Genomic DNA, 25,077 nt, shown 5'->3' with positions numbered 1-25,077 from the left:
GCCATGCTTTCTGGGGTTCCTCCAGTCTCAGTCAGACCATTAAGTCTGGTCTTTTTATTAGAATGTGAGTTCTGCACCCCACCTTTCTCTTGCTCCAACAGGGACTCTCTGTTGTGTTCCCTGTCAGGGCAGTCATTGGTGGTAGCTGGGTACCATGTAGTTCTTCTGGTCTCAGGCTGATGAAGTCTCTGGTTTATGTGGCCGTTTCTGTCTCTTGGTCTAATACTTTCCTTGTTTCTTTGGTGCTGTACATTGTCCTTTACTCCAGGTAGTTGGGACCAATTGATGCATCTTTGATGGCCACTTGCAAGCTTTTAAGACCCCAGATGCCACTCACCACAGTAGGATGCAGAACATTTTCTTAATAAACTTTGTTAGCCAGTTGGCCTAAATGTCCCCTGAAAGGATGGTCCCCAGACCCCTAACCGTGCTACTTTGTCCCTCAAAGTGTTTGATTGTATTCAGGAAACTTCTTAGCTTTGGTTTAGCCCAGTTGTGCTGACTTCGCCTGTAGTGTGTGCTGTCCTTCCCTTCACCTAAGATAATTCTTGTCTACTGTCTAGTTAACGAATACCCCTCTTCCTCCCTCCCTACCCTCGTAACCATCAAAGAATGTTTTTTTCTGTGTTTAAAACTTTTCTTGAATTCTTATAATAGTGTCTTATACAATATTTGTCCTGTTTCTGACTAAATTCGCTCAGCATAATGCCCTCTTGATTCCTGTATGTTATAAAATATTTCATGGTTTCATTGTTGTTCTTTATTGTTGCATAGCATTCCTTTGTGTGGATATACCTTAATTTGTTTATCCATTCGTCCATTGATGGGCACCTGGGGTGTTTCTGTCTTTTTGCTATCGTGAACAGTGCTGCAATGAACATGGGTGTGTGTATACATATTCATGTGACGGCTCTTATTTCTCTAGGATATGTTCGAAGGAGTGGGACAGCTGGAGCGTATGGTACTTCTATTTCTAGCTTTTTAAGGAAGTGCCTAATCAATTTCCAAAGTGGTTGTACCATTTTACATTCCCACCAACAGTGTATAAGTGTTCCGGTCTTTCCACAACCTCTCAAGCATTTATTATTTTGTTTTTTTGGGATTAATGCTAGCCTTTTTGGGGTGAGATGTTATCTCATTGTAGTTTTGGTCTGCATTTCTCTAATGGCTAATGATCGTGAGCATTTCTTCATGCGTCTGTTAGCCACATGAATATCTTCTTTGGTGAAGTGCCTGTTCATATCCTTTGCCTATTTTTAAATTGGGTTGTTTGTCTTTTCGTTGTTGAGGTTTTGCAGTATCCTGTAGATTTTAGAGATTAGACGCTGATCGGATTTTTTGTAGCCAAAATTTTTTTCCCAGTCTGTAGGTTGTCTTTTGACTCTTTTGGTGAAATCTTTTGATGAGTATAAATGTTTGATATTTAGGAGCTTCCAGTTATCTAGTCTCTGTTCTGATGTTTGTGCATTGTTACTTATGGTTTATATTCTGTTTATGCCATGTATTTAAGGCTCCTAGTGTTGTCCCTCTTTTTTCTTCCGTATCTTTATCATTTATATTTTGTATTCAGGTCTTTGATGCATTTTGAGTTTGTTTTTGTGCATGTTGTGAGGTATGAGTCTTGTTTCAATTTTTGGAGATTGATATCGTGTTCTGCCAGCACCATTTGTTAAAGAGACTGTCTTTTCTCCAGTTAACGAACTTTGGGCCTTTGTCAAATATCAGCTGCTCATAGGTGGATGAATTTATGTCTAGATTCTTAATTCTGTTCCATTGGTCTATGTCTGTGTTGTTTTACCAGTATCAGGCTGTTTTGACTACGATGGCAGTATAATAGGTTCTAAAATCAGGTAGTGTGAGGCTTCCCACTTTGTTGTTCTTCTTGAGTAATGCCTTACTTATCCCGGGCCTCTTACCTTTCCATGTGAAGTTGGTAATTTGTTTCTCCATCTCATTAAAAAATGCTGTTGGAGTTTGGATTGAGATTGCATTGTATGTGTAGATTTCTTTGGGTAGAATTGACATTTTGACAATGAGCAAGGTATATTTTTCCACTTACGGTGGTCTCTTCTGGTTTCTTGCAGTAGTGTTTTGAAAACCAGTGTTTTATTTCTTTATGTTTTCCAAGGCTTTAATCTTTATGGAAACAGACTACCACATCTTTCTGCCATGGAGTGACTGATGGGTTTGAACCGTTGACGTTTTGGTTAGCAGCTGAGCGTGTAACCGCTGTGTCACCAGGGCTCTTGTCAAAGTCATGTGTTATTCAGATCCAGTATTGCCATTTGATTCTTTCCTATGGTTTCTGTCTCTCTGCTGAATTTACCCGTCTGTTCTTGCATGGTGCCTACCTTTTGTATTAGGACTTTTAACATACTAATCATAGTTTTTAAAATTCCATTTTATATTTTTCAATACTTTTGTTGTATCTGAATTTGGTTCTGCTAATGTCTTTGTCTTTTGGAAGTGTGTGTGTACCTTTTTGTATGCCTCATAATGTTTTTAGCTTAAAGTCTGACTTCTTGTTTAGAACAGTATGGACTGAAGTGAATTACGTTTGGAAATGAGAACACCTTTCCTTCTGCTAGACCTTTGTTGTTTGAAGTTTCAGTTAGTCTAGTCAGGAGCTAGGCTCAAGTTGAAGTTTGGTTTTTTTTTTTTTTCTTACCCTCACTGCTCTACAGGCTTTAAATTGCTTTAGGGATACCTTGTGTTTAGCATGGGCTGGCTTGCCAGACGTTTTTCTCATTGTCTCATCTGCCCTGAGCTTTAGATTTTACCCTTGCACTACCTCTTAGTTAGGGTCTATCACTATGATCTTGCAACTTCTCCTGCAGTATTCTGTTGTTGTTACTGATGCTTGTTAGCTTGGTGGTGGGTGGCTGGGAGCGGGTAAGGTGGTGTACCTGTGTATTGTTCTAATTAAACCTCAGCTGTGGCCAGACACTGTGTCCCTGGGCCTTGGGGGCATAGCCTTTTCAGTGTTCCCTCCCCTCTCGTAGCTGTATTCTGGGTCTAGTACTTGCTCCTGCCCCTTTCCCAGATAAGGAGAGTTTTTCTGTTTCCTTTCCCCAACGAGTGGTGGCTTGCACATGTGCTTTAATGGTGACAGTGTTTGTTACTCTTCTCCCCAGAGATTATGGCTTTTTTTCTATAAAGGATATAGGGATGAAGGTTCCAGGTGGTGTTTCTTGTCCCTGCCCAGGCCTGCACCAGGAGGCACTCTTCTCAGGCTCTGTCAAGTGTGAGAGGGGATTATTTTCCCATATCCTCACCAATATAATGTCAGAGTTTTTAGTCTTTTCTTATCTGATACATGAACGTGTTATTTTGTTATTATTTTAACTTGTACTTTGTTAATTTTAAGTGAGTAAATATTTAATGATGGAACACTAAAACATTTTTATTGAAGTCTAGAATCTAACAAGGATGACTAATTTCATCATTATTATTTAACATTTTTGTGGCCAATGTAATGAGACATGAAATGAAAAATATTGGAAGGGGGGCAACTACATTATAATTTATGACTGCACACCTAAAAAATCCCATTAAAAAACTGGAAAAATTGTATAGTTTTTAAGAGAGTTTAGGAAGGTGGCTGGACACAGGATAACTATACAAAAAAACGTATTTTCTTTAACTGGTAATAGACAGATGAAATGAACAATAGGAAATGAATAATAATGAAATCTTATTTATTATAAATAATAAAGCCTAAATCTGAGTGAAAGCCTTGGTTGCACAGTGGTTAAGTGCTCAGCTGCTAACCAAAACATTGATGGTTCGAACCGACCAGCTGCTCCATGGAAAAAAGACGTAGCAGTCTGCTTCCGTAAAGATTTACAAGTCTTTGGAATCCTGTGAGGCAGTTCTACTCTGTCCTGTAGGGTCACTTTAAGTCTGAGTCAATGAGACGGGAAGAGTTTTTTTTTTGGTACATAATAAACCAAAACCAAACCCATTGCTGTCACGTTAATTCCAAGTCATAGTGAACCTATAAGTAAGTAAAAACATAAGGTACCTGGAAATAATCCTGAGAGGATAATAAAGAACGTAGCTTTCCCCAGAACTCCCTCCATCCTTTCGTTTTGTGTAGCATCTTTCAGAATTTGTCGTAGGACATGTTGGAGTAAGAAATGCAAAATCATCTCAAGGAGATGCAATGATTGACCAGTATCTAAGACTTTAATGCAATGTTGACGAAACAAAGTAACATAATAGGATGTATCATTATGAATGCAACTTGTTTTACCATCATAAAAATGTATTACAAGGGAGAGTTACAGAAATAAACATATTTTATGTAAGCATACTGATTTAAGGACATGAATTTTCCAGTTTTGGCGACAACAGAAAGTATTGTGGCTGGTGCTGTGGCTACATTTTCCCCCGTGGAACAGAGTGAAACAAAATTTCCACTCTTGTGAGCTCACTACAAGTTGATCTCTCTCACTTTTGTTGAGAATCTCTCAGTACAGTTCCCAAGCATAATGTTCTAGCTTCCCTACTCATGTTGTGAAATGTTGACTCAGGTGACAGTGATGGTAATGTAGTGGTGAGAGGTAGTCTTGTGTTTATATGTGCCCATGTCTGATATGATGAAGAGTAAGAGAGTGTTCATCAACATGTAACTGGAGAGATGACCCAATTGGAGCTCCGGGGGCTGGGCAAAGATGTTGAATGACTTCTCTGTCCACCCCTCTCTGCTAGGTGGCATGACTTAAAATACTGCTATAGATAAATAGCTGAGCACTTAGGAGGAAACGATGTTGATTTATGGGATGCCCGATAGTAGATGACTAGCTGAGACCCTGTCACAGGCTGTCTTTTAGAACTTTTGCATCTTGTTCTTAGGCACCACACCAATCCGGTGGGCACCGAATGGCGGTGGAAGATGGACCAGCCTGAAATGATCTTAAAAGAAGCCATTGAAAACCATCAAAACATGATTAAGCAATTTAAAGGTATTTATCTTCCCTCTAGAAAGGAATGCTAATGCCTTTTAATAGCTGGAATTTAATTGGCACAGGAACTGCCTCTTTGGCAGGATTTTCTCCTCACTGGCAAATTTTCATATAGGGTATTGAAAACTTGTAGAAATATTGTATGCATGACTTATGGCCTTTTTAGTTTTTACTGATAACTTTTATATCCCATATGATGGAAGAACTAAAAAAATTAATCCAAAGCTTGACAACTTATAATACAGTGCCCTCAACCTGTAAGTTTTGCCTAGGAATGTATTAATCATCCTTTCTATAAACATTTGTTATTGTTCTGACTTGGTGAGCCCAAAACAGCCCTATCAATGGAGTGAAAATTTTAGGTTGTTGGAAAAATTCCAAATCACATTAGTTAGTGTTGAGAAAACTTTTTTGAATAAAAACTATATTAAAATGTAGGGATAATATTAATAAAAGTGTTCTCTGCATGATCCAAAGTGATAAAAAATTTTGCCACTCTAAATCCTGTCTCGTAGTTAAAGCTGTTTGACTTCACTGGGAATGACTGATTCTCAGACTTTAGCACATATTGGAATCATCTGGAGGGCTTATGAAAGCTCAGATTGCTGGGCTTGCTCCCCAGAGAGTCTGATTCACCAGCTCTGGGATGAGGCCCAAGAATGTGCATTTCTAACAGTTTCCAGGTGATGTTGATGTTGCTGATCTGGGGACCACGCTTTGAGAACCACTACTGTACACAGATATAATAGATATGTAGAGTTACAAAGTGATGGTACAGATGTACATGATGAATTGAAATTTGCTAGTTTCCCTGATAAGCCCTGTCTGTACCTACTACTTTGTCTTAGGCTGGGTTCTCTAGAGAAGCAAAACCAGTGAAGTGTATAAGTACATATATATAGAAAGGTTTATGTCAAGGAAATGGCTCATGCAATTGTAGAGGCTGGAAAGTCCCAAGCCTGTGGATCAGGCTGGAGGATTCTCCTGATTCATGTAGCTGCAGGAGCTGGCAAACCCAAGATCACCAGGCCTCTGGCTCACAGGCTGCAGAGGCTGATGAATCCCAAGATTGGCGGGTAAGCTGCTAGGTCAAGTCCCAAGAACCAGAGGCCAGGTGAACAGGAGCCAGCTGCAGGATCCAGAGCAAGCAAAAACCAGCTAGCTTTGCCAGAAAGTCCACCTATATTGGATGCAGGCCATAGCCCCAAGGAAACTTCCTTTCAATTGATTGGCTGCTCATAACAGATGTTATCATGGAGGTGATTATATCAGATCTCATTATGAAAGTGATTACATAATTACATAGCTGCCAGACCACATCATAACTGCCAAACCGTTGTGAGAATCATGGCCTAGCCAAGGTGACACCTAACCATCACACACTTGTAACTCCTTCTCACCTATATTCTCCTTTCCCTTCATTTGTAACAATGAAGAATTAATTCTAACCAGAGTTATTCTGATTTTGATGCAGGCACTGTTAATGATGCTAACATCATATATGGCAGTCTTTGTAAACCCCAGTGATTAGTGTTTTTCATGCAGGGACATTTGTTCTATTCAGTTTCTTGAGACTATAGTACTTCTTTTTACACTTTTCTTATTTCTTACAAGACGTTGAGAAAAATAATGCAAATAATGGTTCAAGACTGAAAGCATTTTATAAAGGACAATTAGGCAGTCATTCTACCTTTATTTTTTCCTTTATGGATTTTCTAGGGAAAGTTGACCTGTATGCGTTTTGTGTGCCTGTGTTGACGTATTTTTGTACATCTGTAAAGACCCTAATAAAAATTTTAATTTTTCGTCTTGACTTTTAGTCTCAAACTTTTTTTTTTTTTGGTAGAGATTACTTTCTCTTATTTGGATAAAGCAGTATCTGTTACCAGTCTTTTGAAAAATTAAATTGTTTGGTGAAGAACTAATAAGTCCCTAACTCTGGAATTTGACTAACTCTTTTTAGATTTATTGTTGATTGGGTTAATATTATTGATTGCTGATCTTCAGATACACCCTATACCTTTTAAATAAATTTCACGGCAAAGTCTTATTTTCTTCTGGTTAGTAATATACAAAAATACTAAAAAACCAAACCAGTTGCCGTCAAGTGATACAAACCTATGGCGACCTCATGTTTGTCGGAGTAGAGCTGTGCTCCACAAGGTTTTCGTGGCTGTGAACTTTGGAAGGAGATCACCAGGCCTGTCTTCCAAGGTGCCTCTGGGTGGGTTCAAACTCCCAATCTTTCAGTTAGCAGCCCAACACTTAACTGTTCATACCACCCAGGGGCTCTTGTAGTAATATCAGAAGCAGGCAAATGCCAGTAGTTTTATCGTTATATTCTAATAAGTTTGTTCTTGGTTCAGTGCTTAAAGAACCAGTTTCACCCTTAACTAATGGGATGATAACTGAGGATCTGTTTCCTGGACCTCCAAAAACCTTCCTGAATGAATTGTGTCCCGGGCAGTTTGTGTGAGAGGAAGCAGCCCCAGGGAGTAGACATTCATTTCTCCATTCTGAGGTGTCCTTGATGTAGAATGATCTGAGTCCTGATAGCAATTTTTTTGATGGAAGCATTTTTTCACAGGCAGAGCACCACTTTAAATGGAAATAAGTAATGAATAAGTCATGACGTGGACCTTACTCAGGCTGACTGACAAAATGCATTACGTGAGCCCAGACATGCTCTTCGCTGTCTGTCTGGCTTGTTGGAGGGACTTGTCCAGCTAGGTATACGTGAGAGGTATCAGATAGGTGTATTTATAACCAGAAAGGTATTATCTAGCTCGTAACCTTGTACTTGCTTCAATAAGTAGGCATCTCACGTGGTTTGTCTTCAGGTTCCTGTGGCTTAAAAAAACAAACAAAATTTTTAAAGTATATATTGTCTTGTAGCGGGTGATAGGATACAGGATTGCAGGGAAAAAGAATAGAGTATATCTGTGGGCAGGTGCATCCTGAATAGAGATTAGAATGCATAAGAGGGAGGGAAGGTCCCCAGAAATTCAACAACTGCCAACAGTTTGATTCTTAGAAACAGCTATTACAGAGTATCTGCCTTGCCCTGGTAATGCCCACAGAGGATATTTTTTCACACCCTCGTTGACTGAGGGGAGTCCCTGGGTGGTGCAAACGGTTAAGTGCACTTGGCTAACTGATAGGTTGGAGGTTTAAGTCAGGTCAGAGGTGCCTCAGAAGAAAGGCCTGGTGATCTCCTTCCAAAAAGTCAACCATTGAAAACCCTATGGACCACAGTTCCACTCTGATACACGTGGCATGAGAGTTGGAATTAACTTGACGGCAACTGGTTGGTTTTTTTATTGATTGACTTGACAAAATGTTACCATGCCAGCGAAACATTATTTATTTAATCAACGATAAATTTGGTGAGACGATTTTAATACTGGAACTGGTTGATATTTGTACACTGACACTCTTCAGTGTAGGAAAGCAATTTCTTTTTAACCTAGTAGAAAACAGATGTGTATTTGAAGCTGTGGTGGGTGCAGATGGGTCACCACATGGGTATAATGGAGCTCTCGTTTGTTATATTTTACTTGTATATGATTTACCTTTTTACAATGAATGAGAACACTTAATTTCCAATTTTTTGGACTGTTTAGTGCTTTTTACTTCATTTGGAGCTTAAGTCATTACTTTTTGAAAATCTGTCTTATTACTATAATGATCACAGTAAATCTTGCTGTGAAGCTACAGTATTAGAAAAGAAAAAACCCTAATTATTGAAAGATGAAATACATAATTTGTAAGAATATGGAGCTCTTCTGGAAAAGGGATGGTAGTCTGCAGCACTTAGAAGAAAAAATATTATTTATTTTCTTTTTAAAATATTGTAACATTTGGTGATATGGAATTTTAGTATTTGAGAATATTGGTTATGGCTCTAAGCAGAAAGTAAACTGTTCAAGTTTATGGTTGATTATTTTATTGTAGACATTCACTAGGCAATGAGATTTTATAACGTCACTCAGTTACTTATACTAGTCTTTACCAATGATTATAGTTGGTTTTCTTTCCCTTGAACCCAAATTCCTCCTATAATAAGTCAGGTGTCCATGTTCTATCCTTCATTCATCCCTAGTGGTTAAGGGCATAAAACAAATCAGCCTCCTTTCTAGACATGCTCATCATAGGCTCCTTTCAGAATAAGGATGATGAGACTGATGGCTTAGGGTGAGTCACTGTACCTCTCTGATCCTAGTGCCCTCACCTTACTGTAGGTCTGACATGGATTCTACATTGGGACTCTAAAGATGCAGAAATGCAACTCGAGACCTCATTTCAGTCCCTGGTGGAGGGTCTTTTCTCCATCTTCCCCAGATTTGACCTTCTCAATAGAGACTGGCTTGGAGAAGTGAAAAATCTCACACAGATGTAGAGGAACCCACCTGTAGATGCCCTGTGTGAAACTCATTCCCCTTCCTCTTCTTTCAGTCTGTCATAGAGTAACAATGCAGAATCTGTTTAAAATTAAGAGATTTATTGAAAGTGAAAGACAACTTGAGCCAGGGAACATGGACCTCACAGGGTGTAAATCCAGTGCTCCAGGGAGGACTAGTACTGCGAGGATAGCTATAGGGCTAAACTAGGATCTTAGATTACAGTATTCTGATTGGTTGCTAAGTGATTAGGGAAGTGGGAGATGAGACATCTTGAAGCAGGGCTTTTGCTAGGATGGGTTTACAGACACCATGCATAATCGCAGAGGTGCATGCGGATGGTAGGGACGAGGAGCAGGGGTTGATGATTGATTGTAGAGCAGATCAACTCCAGCTCGAAGTCCCCTGTAATGTAAAGGTTGGCCATCTGGTTAAACGAAGAGGGAGTTAGATCCTAGGTGATTACAGAATAGATTTTCTGAGAGTGGATTGTTAAGATAACTAACTGGCTTAAAGTAAAATGATTTCATGAGGACATCTTACACAAAGGGTTTTGATAACTATTTGAACAATGACTCCCAGGGAGCATTCTGCTGACATTCCTTTTGGCTTAATCACAGGAAAACATTTCCTTAGCTGCATGATTAAGTCTGTACAGAGGTTAACTATTGCTAAGGGAAAGTCAGAACAGGCAAAATGGAGTCTTAAAGGACACAAGATGAAGTTGGGCCTAAGTCTAAGCCTGCCCTTCTCAGAAGTACCAAAAAACAAAAACCAAACCCATTGCTGTTGAGTCGATTCTGACTCATAGCGACCCAAAGGACCAAGTAGAACTGCCCCATAGGGTTTCCAGGGAGCTGCTGGTGCATTTGAACTGCGGACCTTTTGGTTAGCAGATGAGCTCTTAACCACTGTGCCACCAGGGCACCATCAGAAGTACCAAAAAAACCAAACGAACCCATTGCTATTGGATTGATTCCACCTCATAGTGACCCTGTGGGACAGAGTAGAACTGCCCCATAGGGTTTCCAAGGAGTGGCTGGTGGATTTGAATTGCCGACCTTTTGGTTAGCAGCCATAGCTGTTAACCATGGCACCACCAGGGCTCCAGGCACCGTAATTTTAGAATCCCTTACACATTTTGATCAAGGATTTCGATAGTACCTCTTTGATCACTTCATTGACCACTATGAAAAGAGTACTTGGACTCCAGGTACATGATTATTGTGGATGGCTGCTTGTTTAACAAGCCTTTAAGACCCCAGATGCTATCACTGTGAAAAGATAGCCAGGTACCATTGGATATCTTCACCATGCTATAGCTTTAGCCTCTTGTTTTTGTGGTTTCTGTACGTGGGGTTGGGGTAGGGCAAGGCCATATCAGAGGAATAACCTGGCTTCCGAAGAAGGCTTGGTCAAGGAGTGAGCCCGAGTCTGTCTGAAATATGAGTACTTTAAATGTACGTTAGTCTCTTCATAGGCATTAAATTGGTTTTCTGAGTTACAATGTTGGTAAAGCATTTCATGCAGCATTTAATTATTCCTAAAATAACAACAACTGTGATTTTAAAAAAAGCCAAAAACCAAACTCTTTGCTGTTGAGTCAGTTCTGATTCATAGCAACCCTATTGGACAGAGAACAACTGCCCGCATTGGATTTCCAAGGTGGTAAATCTTTCTCCCGTGGAATGGTTGGTGGTTTCAAACCACTGACCTTTTGGTTGGCAGTTTTGTGCTTTACCACTGCACTTCCAGGGCTCCTGATTGGTTTTCTGAGTTACAATGTTGGTAAAGCATTCCATGCAACATTTCATTATTCCTAAAATAACAGCAGCCGTGGTATTAGCAAACCAGTCATCAGGATAGAGCGGATCCAGAATCCAGTGCTATTGGGTAACAAACTAAGTATATCAAGAAATGAGGAATCTGATCTTGGGGATGTATGAAGCCAGTGGACCTTTGACGAATTTGCTGGATGTCGTGTTCTACTTCTCCTGAGGTATTTATCCAGGTGTGACAAGAGATGTAAACAATAGTGCAGATTCCTCCTTGTTGGGCTAAAATAAAATCTAAAGCAATTCTGTTATCTAGCACCACCTTAGCTAGGGAGTTTAAGATTTTTTTTTTAGGCTGACGTGGCATCAGCAATATCATCAGTGATCTTTACCATGATGCCAGACAAGTTACGGATGGCATGTTCTGATTCAGCAATTCTCTAGGCTGGTATTAAGGCGTGAAAGAAGGTATAACCCTGTTATGGAATGAATTGTGTCCCCCAAAAATATCTATCAACTTGGGTAGGCCTTGATTCCCAATATTGTGTGATTATTCACCATTTTGTCATCTGATATGATTTTCCTACCTGTTGTAAATCCTACCTCTATGATGTTAATGAGGCAGGATTAGAGGCAGTTACATTAATGAGTCGGACTCAATCTACAAGATTAGACTGTGTTTTAAGTCAATCTCTGTTGAGATATAAAAGAGAGAAGTGAGCAGAGAGACATGGGGACCTCATATCACCAAGCAAGCAGTACCGGGAGCATAGCGCGTCCTTTGGACCTGTTGTTCCTGCATGGAGAAGCTCCTAGACCAGGAGAGGATTGATGACAAGGGCCTTCTCTCAGAGCCAACAGAGAGAGAAAGCCTTCTCCTGGAGCTGGCACCCTGAATTCAGAGTCATAGCCTGCTAGACTGTGAGAGAATAAACTTCTGTTTGTTAAAACCATCCACTTGTGGTATTTCTGTTATAGCAGCACTAGGTAATGAAGACAAACCCCAACCAGATTTCTCAGCTAGGGCGTTATTGCTTTCTCTTTTTATTGTTTTCATTAATTTTAAGTTGTCAGTCCAATGGAGATTATCATTATATGTCTGTATTTCTAGGGGAATACCTAGGAGTCCAAGACTGCATTGTCCTATCATTCTAAAAACATTGAGAAATGGCAGTGCCCATGCATGAATTGGTTAACTAGGTATAATTTTTTTCATCATGAGATAATTTGACCCCTTACATAAAAATATACTCGCATATGGAGCACATAATTTTTCTTCTTGTGTAATCATGGGGAAATGGGATGGATTGATTAACTTGTTGAAGCCATGTTTCTGTAAAAGAATTACTACAGATGGATAATCCTCCCTTCTTTAGTGGGTTCCAGAGCTTAGTGCAGAGTGGAGACAATAATTCATCTAAATTAGTTTTAGTTAGGCAGTTTTAAATTTTCTTGTGACAAGGTAGTAGGATTGTAAAGCTCCCAGGCTTTCCAAGCTGGAGTTGGGGATTATTCAAGGTATTGTTCATACATAAGATGTTTTTTTCCTGAGACCAGTTGTGCATAGCCCCAACATTGATCTGGGTTAAATTAAAATAGGATACCTAAGATTGGGCTAACAACCCAGGAGGATGCCATAGTCTAACGCTTATAGCTTGTTTAAAAATAACGCTCAAATGAATGTTAGCAGGGGGTACTAAGCTATAATTCAGTATGGGAGAAGCTAATGGATCTGAATTTTCATGCACAGATTGTAGAGAAGGGTGACAGATACAGCATTTGAGCAAATTACTGGCACTTGCTACTGACTGGGTTAATTTAACAAGCATTTTCATGCCAAGCGTCAATAGGGAAAATGAGTATAAAAAAGAGATATCTTAAGAAAAGTTCCATAATGAAGGAAGACTGTTCAAAAATACTATATAAAGGCAGAAAGCATACACATTAAGGCAATAATGAAATAAGCTCCTTCAGTGATTGGCATATAAGATACAAAAACTGTCAAGGAAAAACAGAAAAATCGTTACAATATTCAAAGCAAATAGGTATATTAAGGTATATTAAGAATTCTATGTTGCACGTAAGGTGTAGGAAGTGAGAGATTTAATCTTTTACCAGTCAATCAAATCTAACTTACAGAATAATGCTACTTCAAAGGCTATAAGTATTAGGCAGAATGTAACAGTTGTAAGAGTTGACACAGAAGATTACCAGAACTAAGATGCAGAGTCTAAAATATCTAAATTTGTAGTAACTTGCACGGATCTTGTTCTGCAATCTTGGATTCAGCTGTGCATTTCTGTCACGGTCATCTTCTGGCTACCTGGGCACCTGAATTTCAGTTTGAGTTCTTCAGTTGGTTGGACCATCCAGATGGGAGCTGCGGTCTTCTTTAATTGGGAGAGGTAGATCCAAGTCTTAACTCCCTGTAATTTAATGGCACAAGGATTGGTGAGAAGGCTCAGATAAGGTCCTTTTCATCGAAGCTCAGAAGAATCTTTTAATTGTATCTTTTCCAATAAACGTAATCTCCAGGTAGAATATTAGGCAATTTAGATATTTCTGGCTTTTGGCTATCAAAAGTTTCTTTAACTTGTGAGAAGTATTCTTTGGAATATTGGATCAAAGATTTACAATATTGAAACAGGTCAGACTGAATTAGATTTGATTCAGAGCAAGTTGACCAGTAAAGGAGGGCCGTGGGCCATCCAGTAATAATTTATCAAGTCCAAATGGAATAGTTCTTAAATTTAAAAGGACCAGTGGTAACACTTTAGTCCAGGGCAACTGAAAATATTTAGAAAGTTTTGCTAGTTGAGTTTTTATTATACCATTAGTTCTTTCACCTAGACCAGAGGATTGAAGATGATAAGGATAATGAAGTCTCTGAAAAATAGGGGAAATTTTGCATATCTCCTTAATTATTTGTTTAGTAAAATGGGTGCTTCAGTCCCTGCAGAGGACTCTTGGGGCTCCCCAGGTTTGGATAATATTCTTGAGAATTTTCTTAGCTGCAAAAGCAGCAGTAGCTTGATGACTACTGTTATGGATTGAATTGTATCCTCCAAAAATGTGTCAACTTGCCTAGGCCATGAGTCCCAGTATTGCATGATTGTCTACCATTTTGTCATCTGAGGTGATTTTCTTATGTGTTGTAAATCCTACCTCTATGAAGTTAATGAGGCAGGATTAGAGGCAGTAATGTTAATGAGTCATGACTCGATCTACAAGATTAGGTTTTGTCTTAAGCCAATCTCTTTTGAGATATAAAAGAGAGAAGCAAGCAGAACAACACGGGGCCCTCATACCACCAGAAAGTAGTGCCAGAAGCAGCACATGTCCTTTGAATGTGGGATCCCTACGCTGAGAAGCTCCTAGACCAGGGGAAAATTGATGACAAAGACCTTCCTCCAGAGCCAACAGAGAGAGAAAGCCTTCACCTGGAGTTGATGCCCTGAATTTGGACTTCTGGCTTCTTAGACTGTGAGAGAAAAAATTTCTCTTTGTTAAAGTCTTCTACTTGTGGTATTTCTGTTACAGTAGCACTAGATAGCCAAGACAACTCTCCTGTAAGAAAATCTTCAAATCATTACTAATACAAACTTGTAACCATTGGATAAAATCTATCTGCCATTCAAGCATTGGTCCTGAAGGCAGGGGAAATCTCCCAGGTGGAGCTTTGCAAGGTTTGCCTGAATCAAATTGAGAGTATATTGGACATTGGGAAGCCACTTCTTCAGCCGCTTCATAAGTGCCCTCACCAATATTTCTTTAAAAATTCTGTAATCTTATCCCTTCCCAAATGGGTATTCATGTGCAGTGCCTCCAGTACAGAGGCTTGCAGGGATTTGGGGAGAACTAAGTTCTTGTTGATGATATTGTTCAATAATTTCCACGTTCTGTTGGATCACCTTTCTTTGGAATAGGCATAAATATGGATTTCTTCCAGTCAGTTGACCAGGTAGCTGTCTTCCAAATTTCTTGGCATAGATGAGTGAGCACTTTCAGTGCTGCATCCATTTGTTGAAACATCTCAACTGGTATTCCATCAATTCCTGGAGCATTGTTTTTTGCCAATGCCTTCAGTGCAGCTTGGACCTCTTCCTTCAGTACTATCAGTTCCTGATAGTAGTATACTACCTCCTGAAATGGATGAACATCCACCAATTCTTTTTGGTATTGTGACTCTGTGTATTCCTTTCATCTTCTTTTGATGCTTCCTGCATTGTTTAATAATTTCCCCATAGAATCCTTCAGTGTTGCAACTTGAAGCTTGAATTTTTTCTTCAGATTTTTCAGCTTAAGAAATGCTTAGCGTGTTCTTCCCTTTTGGTTTTCTAACTTCAGGTCTTTGTACATGCCATTATAATACTTTAGTTTGTCTTCTTGAGCTACCCTTTGAAATCTTGTGTTCAGCTCTTTATGCCTACTCCAAAGAAACGTAATCCAACAGAATGCAGAAATTATTGAATGGTAGCATTAATATCACATGCAAGTAAAATTTTGCTGAAGATCATTCAAAAGTAGCTGCAGCAGTATACCGACAACAAACTGCCAGAAATTTAAGCCAGTTTCAGAAGAGGATGTGGAACCAGGGATATCATTGCTGATGTCAGATGGATCCTGGCTGAAAGCAGAGAATACCAGAAAGGTGTTTACTGGTGTTATTGACTATGCAAAGGCATTTGACTGTGTGAAAGACCTTTGTATGCATTATACCTCAACATAAAGCAAACGAAAATCCTCACAACTGGACCAATAAGCAACATCATGATAAACGGAGAAGATTGAAGTTGTGGAGGATTTCCTTTTACTTGGATCCACAGTCAATGCCCACGGAAGCAGCATTCAAGAAATCAAAGGACACATTGCATTGGGCCAGTCTGCTGCAGAAGACCTCTTTAAAGTGTTAAAAAGCAAAGATGTCACCTTGAAGACTAAGATGTGCCTGACTAAAGCCATGGTATTTTCTATTGCCTCATATGCATGCAAAAGCTGGATGATGAATAAGGAAGACTGAAGAAGGATTGATGCCTTTGAATTGTGGTGTTGGTTAAGAATATTGAATATATCATGGACTGCCAAAAGAAGGAACAAGTCTATCTTGCAGGAAGTACAACCAGAATGCTCCTTAGAAGCAAGGATGGCGAGACTATGTTTCACATTTTGGACATGTTATCAGGAGGGATTAGTCCCTGGAGAAGGACATCATGCTTGGTAAAGTAGACGGTCAGTGAAAAAGAGGAAGCCCCTCAATGAGATGGATTAACACAGTAGCTGCAGCAGTGGGCTCAAGCATAACAACGATTGTGAGGATGGTGCAGAATTGGGCAGTGTTTTGTTCTGTTGTACATGGGGCCCCTATGAATTGGAACTGACTCAGCGGCCCCTAACAACAGCAGCAGCAACAACAACAACGAGTTCTTTTTGGGTTCCATCCATATCCCAAAAGTGGAGCCTTGGGAACAACCATGTATTTTCCATTTCTCACCCTAATCATGTGAGGCTGATTTTTGATTTTCGAATAAATCCTTTAAGGCAACTCCTCCAGGCCTGGAGACGTTTTCTATAATCATGGTAAAGGGTTATTCATCATCTAAAACAGTGCCCCAGTGTGAGGGACCATACGTAACTGTTAAAAGTTTGTGGGAAGAACTGTGAGGAGTATAATCTTCAAAACTATGAAAAAGTACATGGTCGATAGTAGCAGAAAAAAATCTCTCCACCAATAATTTTCTAGAGCCCTGGTTAGCTCATCTGCCGTTATTCCTATATTATTGTACAGATAATTTCGAATCGTAGGGACGTGGAAGCATTCTGGTAAAATGGGTTTTTAGGCCCAATCTGCAGTCCTGTGGTTGCATCCTGATGACAGCTGGCCTGCTCCCATTTGCTGATTTCTTCTTTGGGGGTTAATTGTTGGTGTTTAACAAGTGGCTTTTAAATTTCTTTTGGGTTAAATTTTTGTGGGCAGCATTTTACATGTGTCATAACTATTCTGTCATAATTCACTGCGCCCTCCTTTTCATCATGATCATGAATGGGATCATCACAGTCATGAATGAAAGTGATATCCTTAAAGGATGATTGAGAATCAGCTTGTTTAGCTGCTCTATCAGCAAGGTTGTTTTCTTTAATTTCCGCTGTTCGTGGAACCCATTTGGGTTGATGGGCCTGAATTTTAATTATAGTGATCTCAGAGAGGAGCAAAAGGGCTTCCAGGAGGCCTGCTTTTAAAGGGCTTTTTTTTTTTTTTTTTTAATATAAATTTTATTCTGCTTTAGGTAAAAGTTTACAGCTCAAGTTAATTTCTCATTAAAAAATTCATACACATATTGTTCTGTGACACTGGTTGCAATTCCAAAGGGGCTATTTTTGAGTCCCAAAAGAATTTAGGAACCCCCTTTGTTTCCATAACATGTCAAAATCATGAATAATTCCAACATCATAACTGGAATGAATCTGTGTAAATATGCACTGTGCATCCAGAAGCCAGGTTACAAGCTCTTGTGAGTGGAATCAGTTCAGCTTGTTAAACTGAAGTGATTTCAGGAAGGGTGCCACTTCCAAGGACCTTAGTGGAGGTGGTCATGGCATATCCTCACTGGTAATGAAAGCTGGTAGGTTCCAGTTTTAAATATGAACCTTAAACAAATAGAACTAAGTCAGGATTTGATAATGGAGTTTCTAGGAAATCTTACTGTTATGGATTGAATTGTGTCCCCCAAAGATGTGTGTCAATTTTGCCAGGCCATGATTTCCAGTATTATGTGATTGTCTACCATTTTGACATCTGATTGATTTTTCTATGTGTTGTAAATCCTACCTCTATGATGTTAATGAAGCAGAATTAGAGTCAATTGTGTTAAGGAGGCAGGATTCAATCTTCAAGATTGAGTCAATCTCTTTTGAGATATAAAAGAGAGAAGCAAGCAGAGAGGCAGAGGGACCTCATACCACCAAGAAACAAGCTCCAGGAGTGCAGTGGATCCTTTAGACCAGGAGTCCCTGTGCTGAGAAGCTCATAGACCAGGGGAAGATTGAAGACAAGGACATTCCACCAGAACTGACACAGAGAGAAAGCCTTCCCCTGGGGCTAGCACCTTGAATTTGGACTTCTATCCAACTGGAGTATGAGAGAGTAAACTTCTGTTTGTTAAAGCCCGTCCACTGGTGGTATTTTTATTATAGCAGCACTAGATATCTAAGACACTTGCCTAGGAGACAAAAGCTGTTCAGTAAGATTTAAGCAATCATGGGGTGGATGGTCACCATCATTAGATAGATAAAATATTGTAGCTGGATTCTGAGAGGTTACAGTGTGTAGCCGAATATTAGAAGCTGCCAAAAGGAGAACCTCAAAAAAAATCAGTTTGCTGGCTGAAAGATGTTGAGTTAATATTGAATTTAGAATGGCTGACACCACATGAGGAACATAAATGTCAAGAAAATTCCCCAAATAGTATATCTGCTGTGGTCTCAACTAGTCTAGCGGTTGCAGAGATTGCTCTAAGGCAAAGGAGGTAGCCCCTAGCAAAAGGGTCTAACTGAATGCTGTAATAACCAGTGGGTCTTTGTTGTCCTCCGTGTTTTTGATTGAGGACTCCTAGAGCATTTCCAGAAGTCTTGTGGACAAAAAGTGAGAAGTGTAAGTTATAATTAGATAACTCTACAGCAGGAGTGTTAATTAATGCTTCTTTTAGTTGAGTGATGGCCTGTTGGTCATCCTCAGAAAGCTGAAAGTGGTCAGGCTCTAAACTTTTTAGATAATGGTAAAGAGGTTGAACCAGCAAAGAAAAATTAGGCATCCATGTTCTACAATAGCTGCATAATCCCAGAAATCCTTTTATCTGTTTTTTGGTAGCAGGGACAGGATAAGCCAAAATAGTTTGTTTTGTTTTGGGGTCTGTAGTAACCCTTTTTGCTGAAATAATATGTCTTAAGTATTTAACAAAAGATTGAGCTAACTTATTTTTCTTGGGAGGCCTGATAGCTAAATGTTGTAACAACAGGATACTATTGATAAGGCATACCTGTTGAGAGTTAGAACAGACCAGTAAATCATCGATATATTGTAATAATGTAGACATTTGAGTAAATTGTAAGGGCTGCGAATCACCATGTAAAATCTAGGAAAAGTAGGTGGGGGCTCAGTAAACTACTGAGGCATTACTGTCCATGTGAATTGTTCTTCCCCCTCCAGTGAAAGAAAATAGTTATTGGCTATATGAATGATCTGGAATGCTAAAGAAAGCATTGCAAAGATCGACACTTTAAAATGAGTTGCTTCAGGGGATACATTAGAGAGAAATGAGGATTGGGGACTACTGGAAATCTAGCAGTTTCTATAGGGTTAATGACATGTAAGTCCGGTACAAGTTTCCAGCCCTGATTGTTAAATTTCTTAATAGGGAAAACTGGAGTGTTGCAGGAGCTAGTGGAAGGAATGATTAAACCTTTAAGTAGAATGTCTTGAATTATTGGAGCAAGTCCTTCTTTACCTTCTCATTTCAAAGGGTATTGTGAAATTGTAGGTAAAAGTTTAGAGGTATCTATTTGAATCTTAATTTGTTAAGCCAATAGGACCCGACCAATGTCAGCAGATGTGGTAGTCCATAAACTTTCAGGTATAGAGGAAAGGCATTCCATAGAATGGAATAAAGTAGGCAAATGACTTTCTTGTGGCTACAAGCTAAGTGACTGCAAATAGTAATGGGCTTCTTCATTCACAGTATTCTCTATTGTAGAGTCTATCTGTTGATTGGTTTCAGGCAGATCTAACAGCATCTCTCCTGTTTCCGAAAAATTTATTTGACAATTCTGTTTCGATAAAAGATCTTTTCCTAGTAAATTCACTGAGTGTCTAAACTGAGTAGAAATGGATGCATATCTTTAATAGGGTCTAAAAAGACAGAAATAGGTTGAGAATGATTTGTTCTTGATTAGTGACTTCACTATTTCCGAGGTTTTGTTGCCCTGCGGCCAGGACTTCTGTAAATTTGTGGGATTCTGAGTGGATAAGGTAGCACGTGTGTCACTTAAAAATTTGCGAGTTTCCCAATTTATTTGAACAATTTTTTCTCCTTGTGAATTTAGTGCTACCATAGGAAAATGCCCTGTAAGTTCCCCGAAGCCACTTATGCTAAATCAGGCAACACTATGTTAGCTGGCAGTTTATTGCATTTGTTAATGCATTCCTTTTTTTAAATTGTGCTTTAGGTGAAAGTTTACAGCTCAAGTTAGTTTCTCATACAAAAATGTATACACACATTGTTATATGACCCTAGTTGCTATCCCTATAATGTAACCAAACATTCCTCCTTTCCACCCTGGACTTCCTGTGTCCATTCATCCAGCTCCTATCCCTGCCATCTCATCTCGCCTCCGGACAGGAGCTGCCCATTTAGTCTCGTGTATCTACTTGAACTAAGAAGCACACTCCTCAAGAGTATCATTTTATGTCTTATAGTCCAGTCTGTTCTTTGTCTGAAGAGTTGGCTTTGGGAATGGTTTTAGTTCTGGGTTAACAGAGAGCCCCGGGGCCATGTCTTCTGGAGTTCCTCCATTCTCAGTCAGACCATTAAGTCTGGTCTTCTTATGTGAATTTGAGTTCTGCACCACACTTTTCTCCTGCTCCGTCAGGGTCTCTGTTATGTTCCCTATCAGGGTGGTCATAGGTGGTAGCCGGGCACCATCTAGATGTGGTCTCAGGCTGATGGAGTCTCTGGATTATGTGGCCCTTTTTGTCTCTTAGGCTAATGTTTTCCTCATGTCTTTGGTGTTCTTCATTCTCCTTTGCTCCAGGTGGGTTGGGACCAATTGATGCATCTTAGAGGGACGCTTAGAAGCTCTTAAGACCCCAGATGCAACTCACCAAAGCAGGATGCAAAACATTTTCTTAATAAACTTCGTTATGACCTAGATGTCCCCGGAAACCATGGTCACCAGACCCCCGCCCCTGGTACACACTGTCTCTCAAAGTGTTTGGTTGTGTTCAGGAAACTTCCTAGTTTTTGTTTAGTCCAGTTGTGCTGACTTCCCTCGTGTTGTGTGTTGTCCTTCCCTTCACCTAAGATAATTCTTGTCTACTATCTAGTTAGTGAGTTCCCCTCTCCCTCCATCCCCACTCTCGTGACCATCAAAGAATGTTTTCTTCTGTGTTTAAACCTTTCCTTGAGTTCTTATAATAGTGCTCTCATGCACTATTTGTCCTTTTATGACTAATTTCACTCAGCAAAATGCCTTCCAGATTTATCCATGTTACGAGCTGTTTTGTGAATTCATCATTGTTCTTTATTGTTGTGTAGTATTCTATTGTGTGAATGTACCATAATTTGTTTATCCATTCGTCCGTTGATGGGCACCTAGGTTATTTCCATCTTTTTGCTATCGTGAACAGTGCTGCCATGAATGTCTGACGGCTCTTATTTCTCTTGGATATGTTCCAAGGGGTGGGATTTCTGGACTGTATGGTACTTCTATTTCTAGCTTCTTTTTTTTTTATATATATATATTTTTATTGTACTTTAGATGAAGGTTTACAGAACAAGTAGTTTCTCATTAAACAGTCAGTACCCATATTGTTTTATGACAATGGTTAACAACCCCACGACATGTCAACACTCTCCCATCTCGACCTTAGAGGACCTTGTTTTGGTGAAAATATACATAGCCAAAGTTACACCATTTCAAAAGTTTCTACATGTACAATTCAGTGACTTCGGTTACATTCTTCCAGTTGTGTTGCTATTCTTACTATCCTTTTCCAAATTATTCCATCACCATTATCTTCAACTCACTGCCCTCTAGGCTTCCCATCAAACTTCTTCAGTTGCTGTTTTCAATCTGACCTCACATAATTTTTTTTTTGTACCTTAGATGAAGGTTTGCAGAACAAATAGTTTCTCATTAAACAGTTAGTACACATATTGCCCTATGACAATGGTTAACAACCCCACGACATGTCTACACTGCCACGTCTCAACCTTGGGTTCCCTATCACCAGCTTTCCTGTCCCCTTCTGCCTTCTAGTCCTTGTCCCTGGACTGCTGTGCCTCATTAGTCCCATTTTGTTTTATGAGGCTGTCCAATCCCCGGGTGAACGGTGAACTTTGGGAGTGACTTCACCATTGAGCTAAAAGGGTATCTGGGGGCCATACTCTGGGGGTTTCTTCAGTAGTGTCAGGCCAGTAAATCTGGTCTTTTTTTGTTAGTTAAAATTTTGTTTTACATCCTTTTCCAGCTCTGTCCGGGACCCTCTGTTGTGATCCTGGTCAGAGCACTCAGTGTGCTCAGTGGTAGCCGGGCACCATCTAGCTGTACTGGACTCAGTCTGATGGAGGCCTTGGTAGCTGTGGTCCATTAGTCCTTTGGACTAATCTTTTCCTTGTGTCTTGTTCTCTTCATTCTCCTTTGCTCCCGAAGGGGTGAGACCAGTGGAGTATCTTAGATGGCTGCTCACAGGCTTTTAAGACCCCAGACACTACTCACCAAGGTAGAATGTAGAACATTGTCTTTATAAACTGTGTTATGCCAATTGAGCTAGATGCTCCCCGAGACCATGGTCCCCACAGCCCTCTGTCCAGCAATTCAGTCTCTGGAGCTTCCATCACCTTTCCTTGTACAAGTTTTGCTGGCTTTCCCAGTATTGTGCAGTGTCTTACTCTTCACCAAAGTTACCACTTCTCTATTGTCTGTTAAGTTACCCCCCCCACCTCTCCTGTTCCTCGTAACCAACAAAGATTGTTTCTTTTTGTGTGCAAACTTTCTCATGAGTTTTTACAGTAGTGGTCTCATACAATATTTGTCCTTTCGTGATTGACTTATTTCACTCAGCATAATGTCTTCCAGTTTCATCCATGTTGTGAGATGCTTCACAGATTCATCATTGTTCTTTATCTTTGCATAATACTCCATTGTGTGTATGTACTATAGCTTGTTTATCCATTCATCTGTTGATGGATATCTAGGTTGTTTCTGTCTTTTTGCTATTGTGAACAGTGCTCAAGTGAATATGGGTGTGCATATGTCTATTCATGTGACAGCTCTTATTTCTCTAGGATATATTCCTCGGAGTCAGATTGCATTTTATAGTGCTTTTTTTGGTGGTGCTGACATTTTCTTTGTTCCTCTTACTCTCCTGTGCTGAGTTCCTTTTGCTTGTGGATTTTTTTTATTTCTTTTGTTTTTGTAGGTTTTGTTTTTCTTTATTTTGATGAGCAGGTTTGTTAACTTTATTTGTGGTTACCTTGAAATTTGCCCTTATCTTCCTAGATTTGAACCAGTCTGTAATTACTTGGTATGGCCTTGCCTTCCTCTCCATTAGAAGGTTCTATATCTACATCGTTTATTCCCTCTTTTATTGTTCTGATGGTGTTGTCATTTACAGATTAACCTCTCTGGTTCCCTATTGTAATTCTTTTGGTTTTACATATTCCTTAAGAGTTCATTTCCTAGGTTAGTATCTGGCTAGTGCAATCCTGTGTCCTATATTCAGCCTGTGGTCTGATGTATGTTGTTCTCTGATCGAAGGACTCCCTTTAATAAGTCTTGTAAGTTTGGTTTGGTTTTTACATAGTCCTTTAATTTCTGTTCACCTGGAAAGGACCTAATTTCACCATCATATTTGAATGAGAGTTTTGCAGGATATATTATTCTTGGCTCAAAATTTTTTTCTTTCAAGGTTTTATATATGTCATCCCATTGCCTACTTGCCTGCATGGTTTCTGCCGAATAATCCGAGCTTAGTCTTATTGTTTCTCCCCTGTATGTGACTTTTTGTTTTTCTCAAGCTGCTCTCAGGATTCTTTGTCTTTGGTTTTAGTGAGTGTGATTACGATACGCCTTGGTGTTTTTCTTTTGGGTTCTGTCCTACATGGGGTTCGTTGAGCTTCTTGGATGATCAGCTTTTCATCTTTCATGATATTGGGGAAGTTTTCTATCAGCAATTCTTCAGTGATCCTCTCTGTGTTTTCTGTTTTCTCCCCCTCTTCTGGAACTCTGATCACGCACAGATTTTTGCTTTTGATTGTATCCCACGTAATTCTCAGGGTTTCTTCATTTTTCTTCATTCTTTTTTCTGATTTTTCCTCAGAGTTGTATCCAAGTGTTTGTCTTCAATTTTGCTGATTGTATCTTCCATCATTTTAAACCTGCTCCTCAGCCGTTCTATGACACTGTCCATTTCTGAAGTCTTGTTGTTTATCTTCCGGATTTCTAATTGTTATTCTTGTATGATTTCTAGTTGTGAATTTATTTTAGCAGTTTAGTCCTGTATTACTTTCTTGAATTCTTCCATTTTTTGTATTTTCCATGAATTTGTCTGCCTTTTCCATAAATTTGTCTTTTTTTTCCTTATTTTTGTCTGCTTTTTGCTTTGATTCTTGGGTAATTCTGAATATTAGAGATTTGAATTCCCTATCAGTTAGGTCTAGTGCCTTTTCTTCTACTGGAAGGTAATCTCATGTTTTATTTTGGGTACCTACTGGAACCATCCTGCCTTGTTTTTTTAAATGTTTTGATATTGTCTCCTGTCTTCAGGGCATTCAGTGGTTATTTTCCTCATTTATTGATTGTAGATTTGTTTGTTTCCTCCTCCTTTTTTGTTTTCTTTGGTTATGTCTGAGCAGGCAGGCTATGCGTTCTTTGTTGTTCGCTTGTCTGTAGACAGGATACTTTTTATCTCCTTCTCCAATGGGCAAGGTCAGTCACTCAGGTATGGTACAGCAGGGCAGGTCCAGCTGAAGGGGAGTTGCTGGGACGGGTTGTTAGTGTCACGTACCAGGGCTGACAGTGTGGACTGGGAATCAGTGCAGGGCAGGTTCCAGTAGGCCGTGCCTGTGCTGCTTGGGAGTGTGATGTTCAGTGCATGGTGCAGGTAGGCAGGAAGGAGGGGGTAGATTGTGATGTGTGGAGCTAAGATGGGTATGGGAAAGA

General features: G+C 39.6%; 1 protein-coding gene across 2 annotated transcripts in view; it reads left to right on the top strand.

The window, feature by feature from the left end:
- LOC101344394 (S-adenosyl-L-methionine-dependent tRNA 4-demethylwyosine synthase) overlaps nt 1-25,077 on the top strand; it is a 274,405-nt gene that overhangs the window by 96,705 nt on the left and 152,623 nt on the right. For both annotated transcript variants that reach the window (XM_023735307.1, XM_004380851.2), the window contains exon 11: nt 4,858-4,967. In XM_023735307.1, coding sequence (XP_023591075.1) covers nt 4,858-4,967 — 110 coding nt within the window. The remainder of the gene's footprint in view (nt 1-4,857; nt 4,968-25,077) is intronic.

The sequence above is a fragment of the Trichechus manatus genome, unplaced genomic scaffold (assembly GCF_000243295.1).
Source record: "Trichechus manatus latirostris isolate Lorelei unplaced genomic scaffold, TriManLat1.0 scaffold00077, whole genome shotgun sequence".
Lineage (NCBI taxonomy): Eukaryota > Metazoa > Chordata > Mammalia > Sirenia > Trichechidae > Trichechus > Trichechus manatus.
This window is presented reverse-complemented; position numbering and strand designations above follow the sequence as displayed.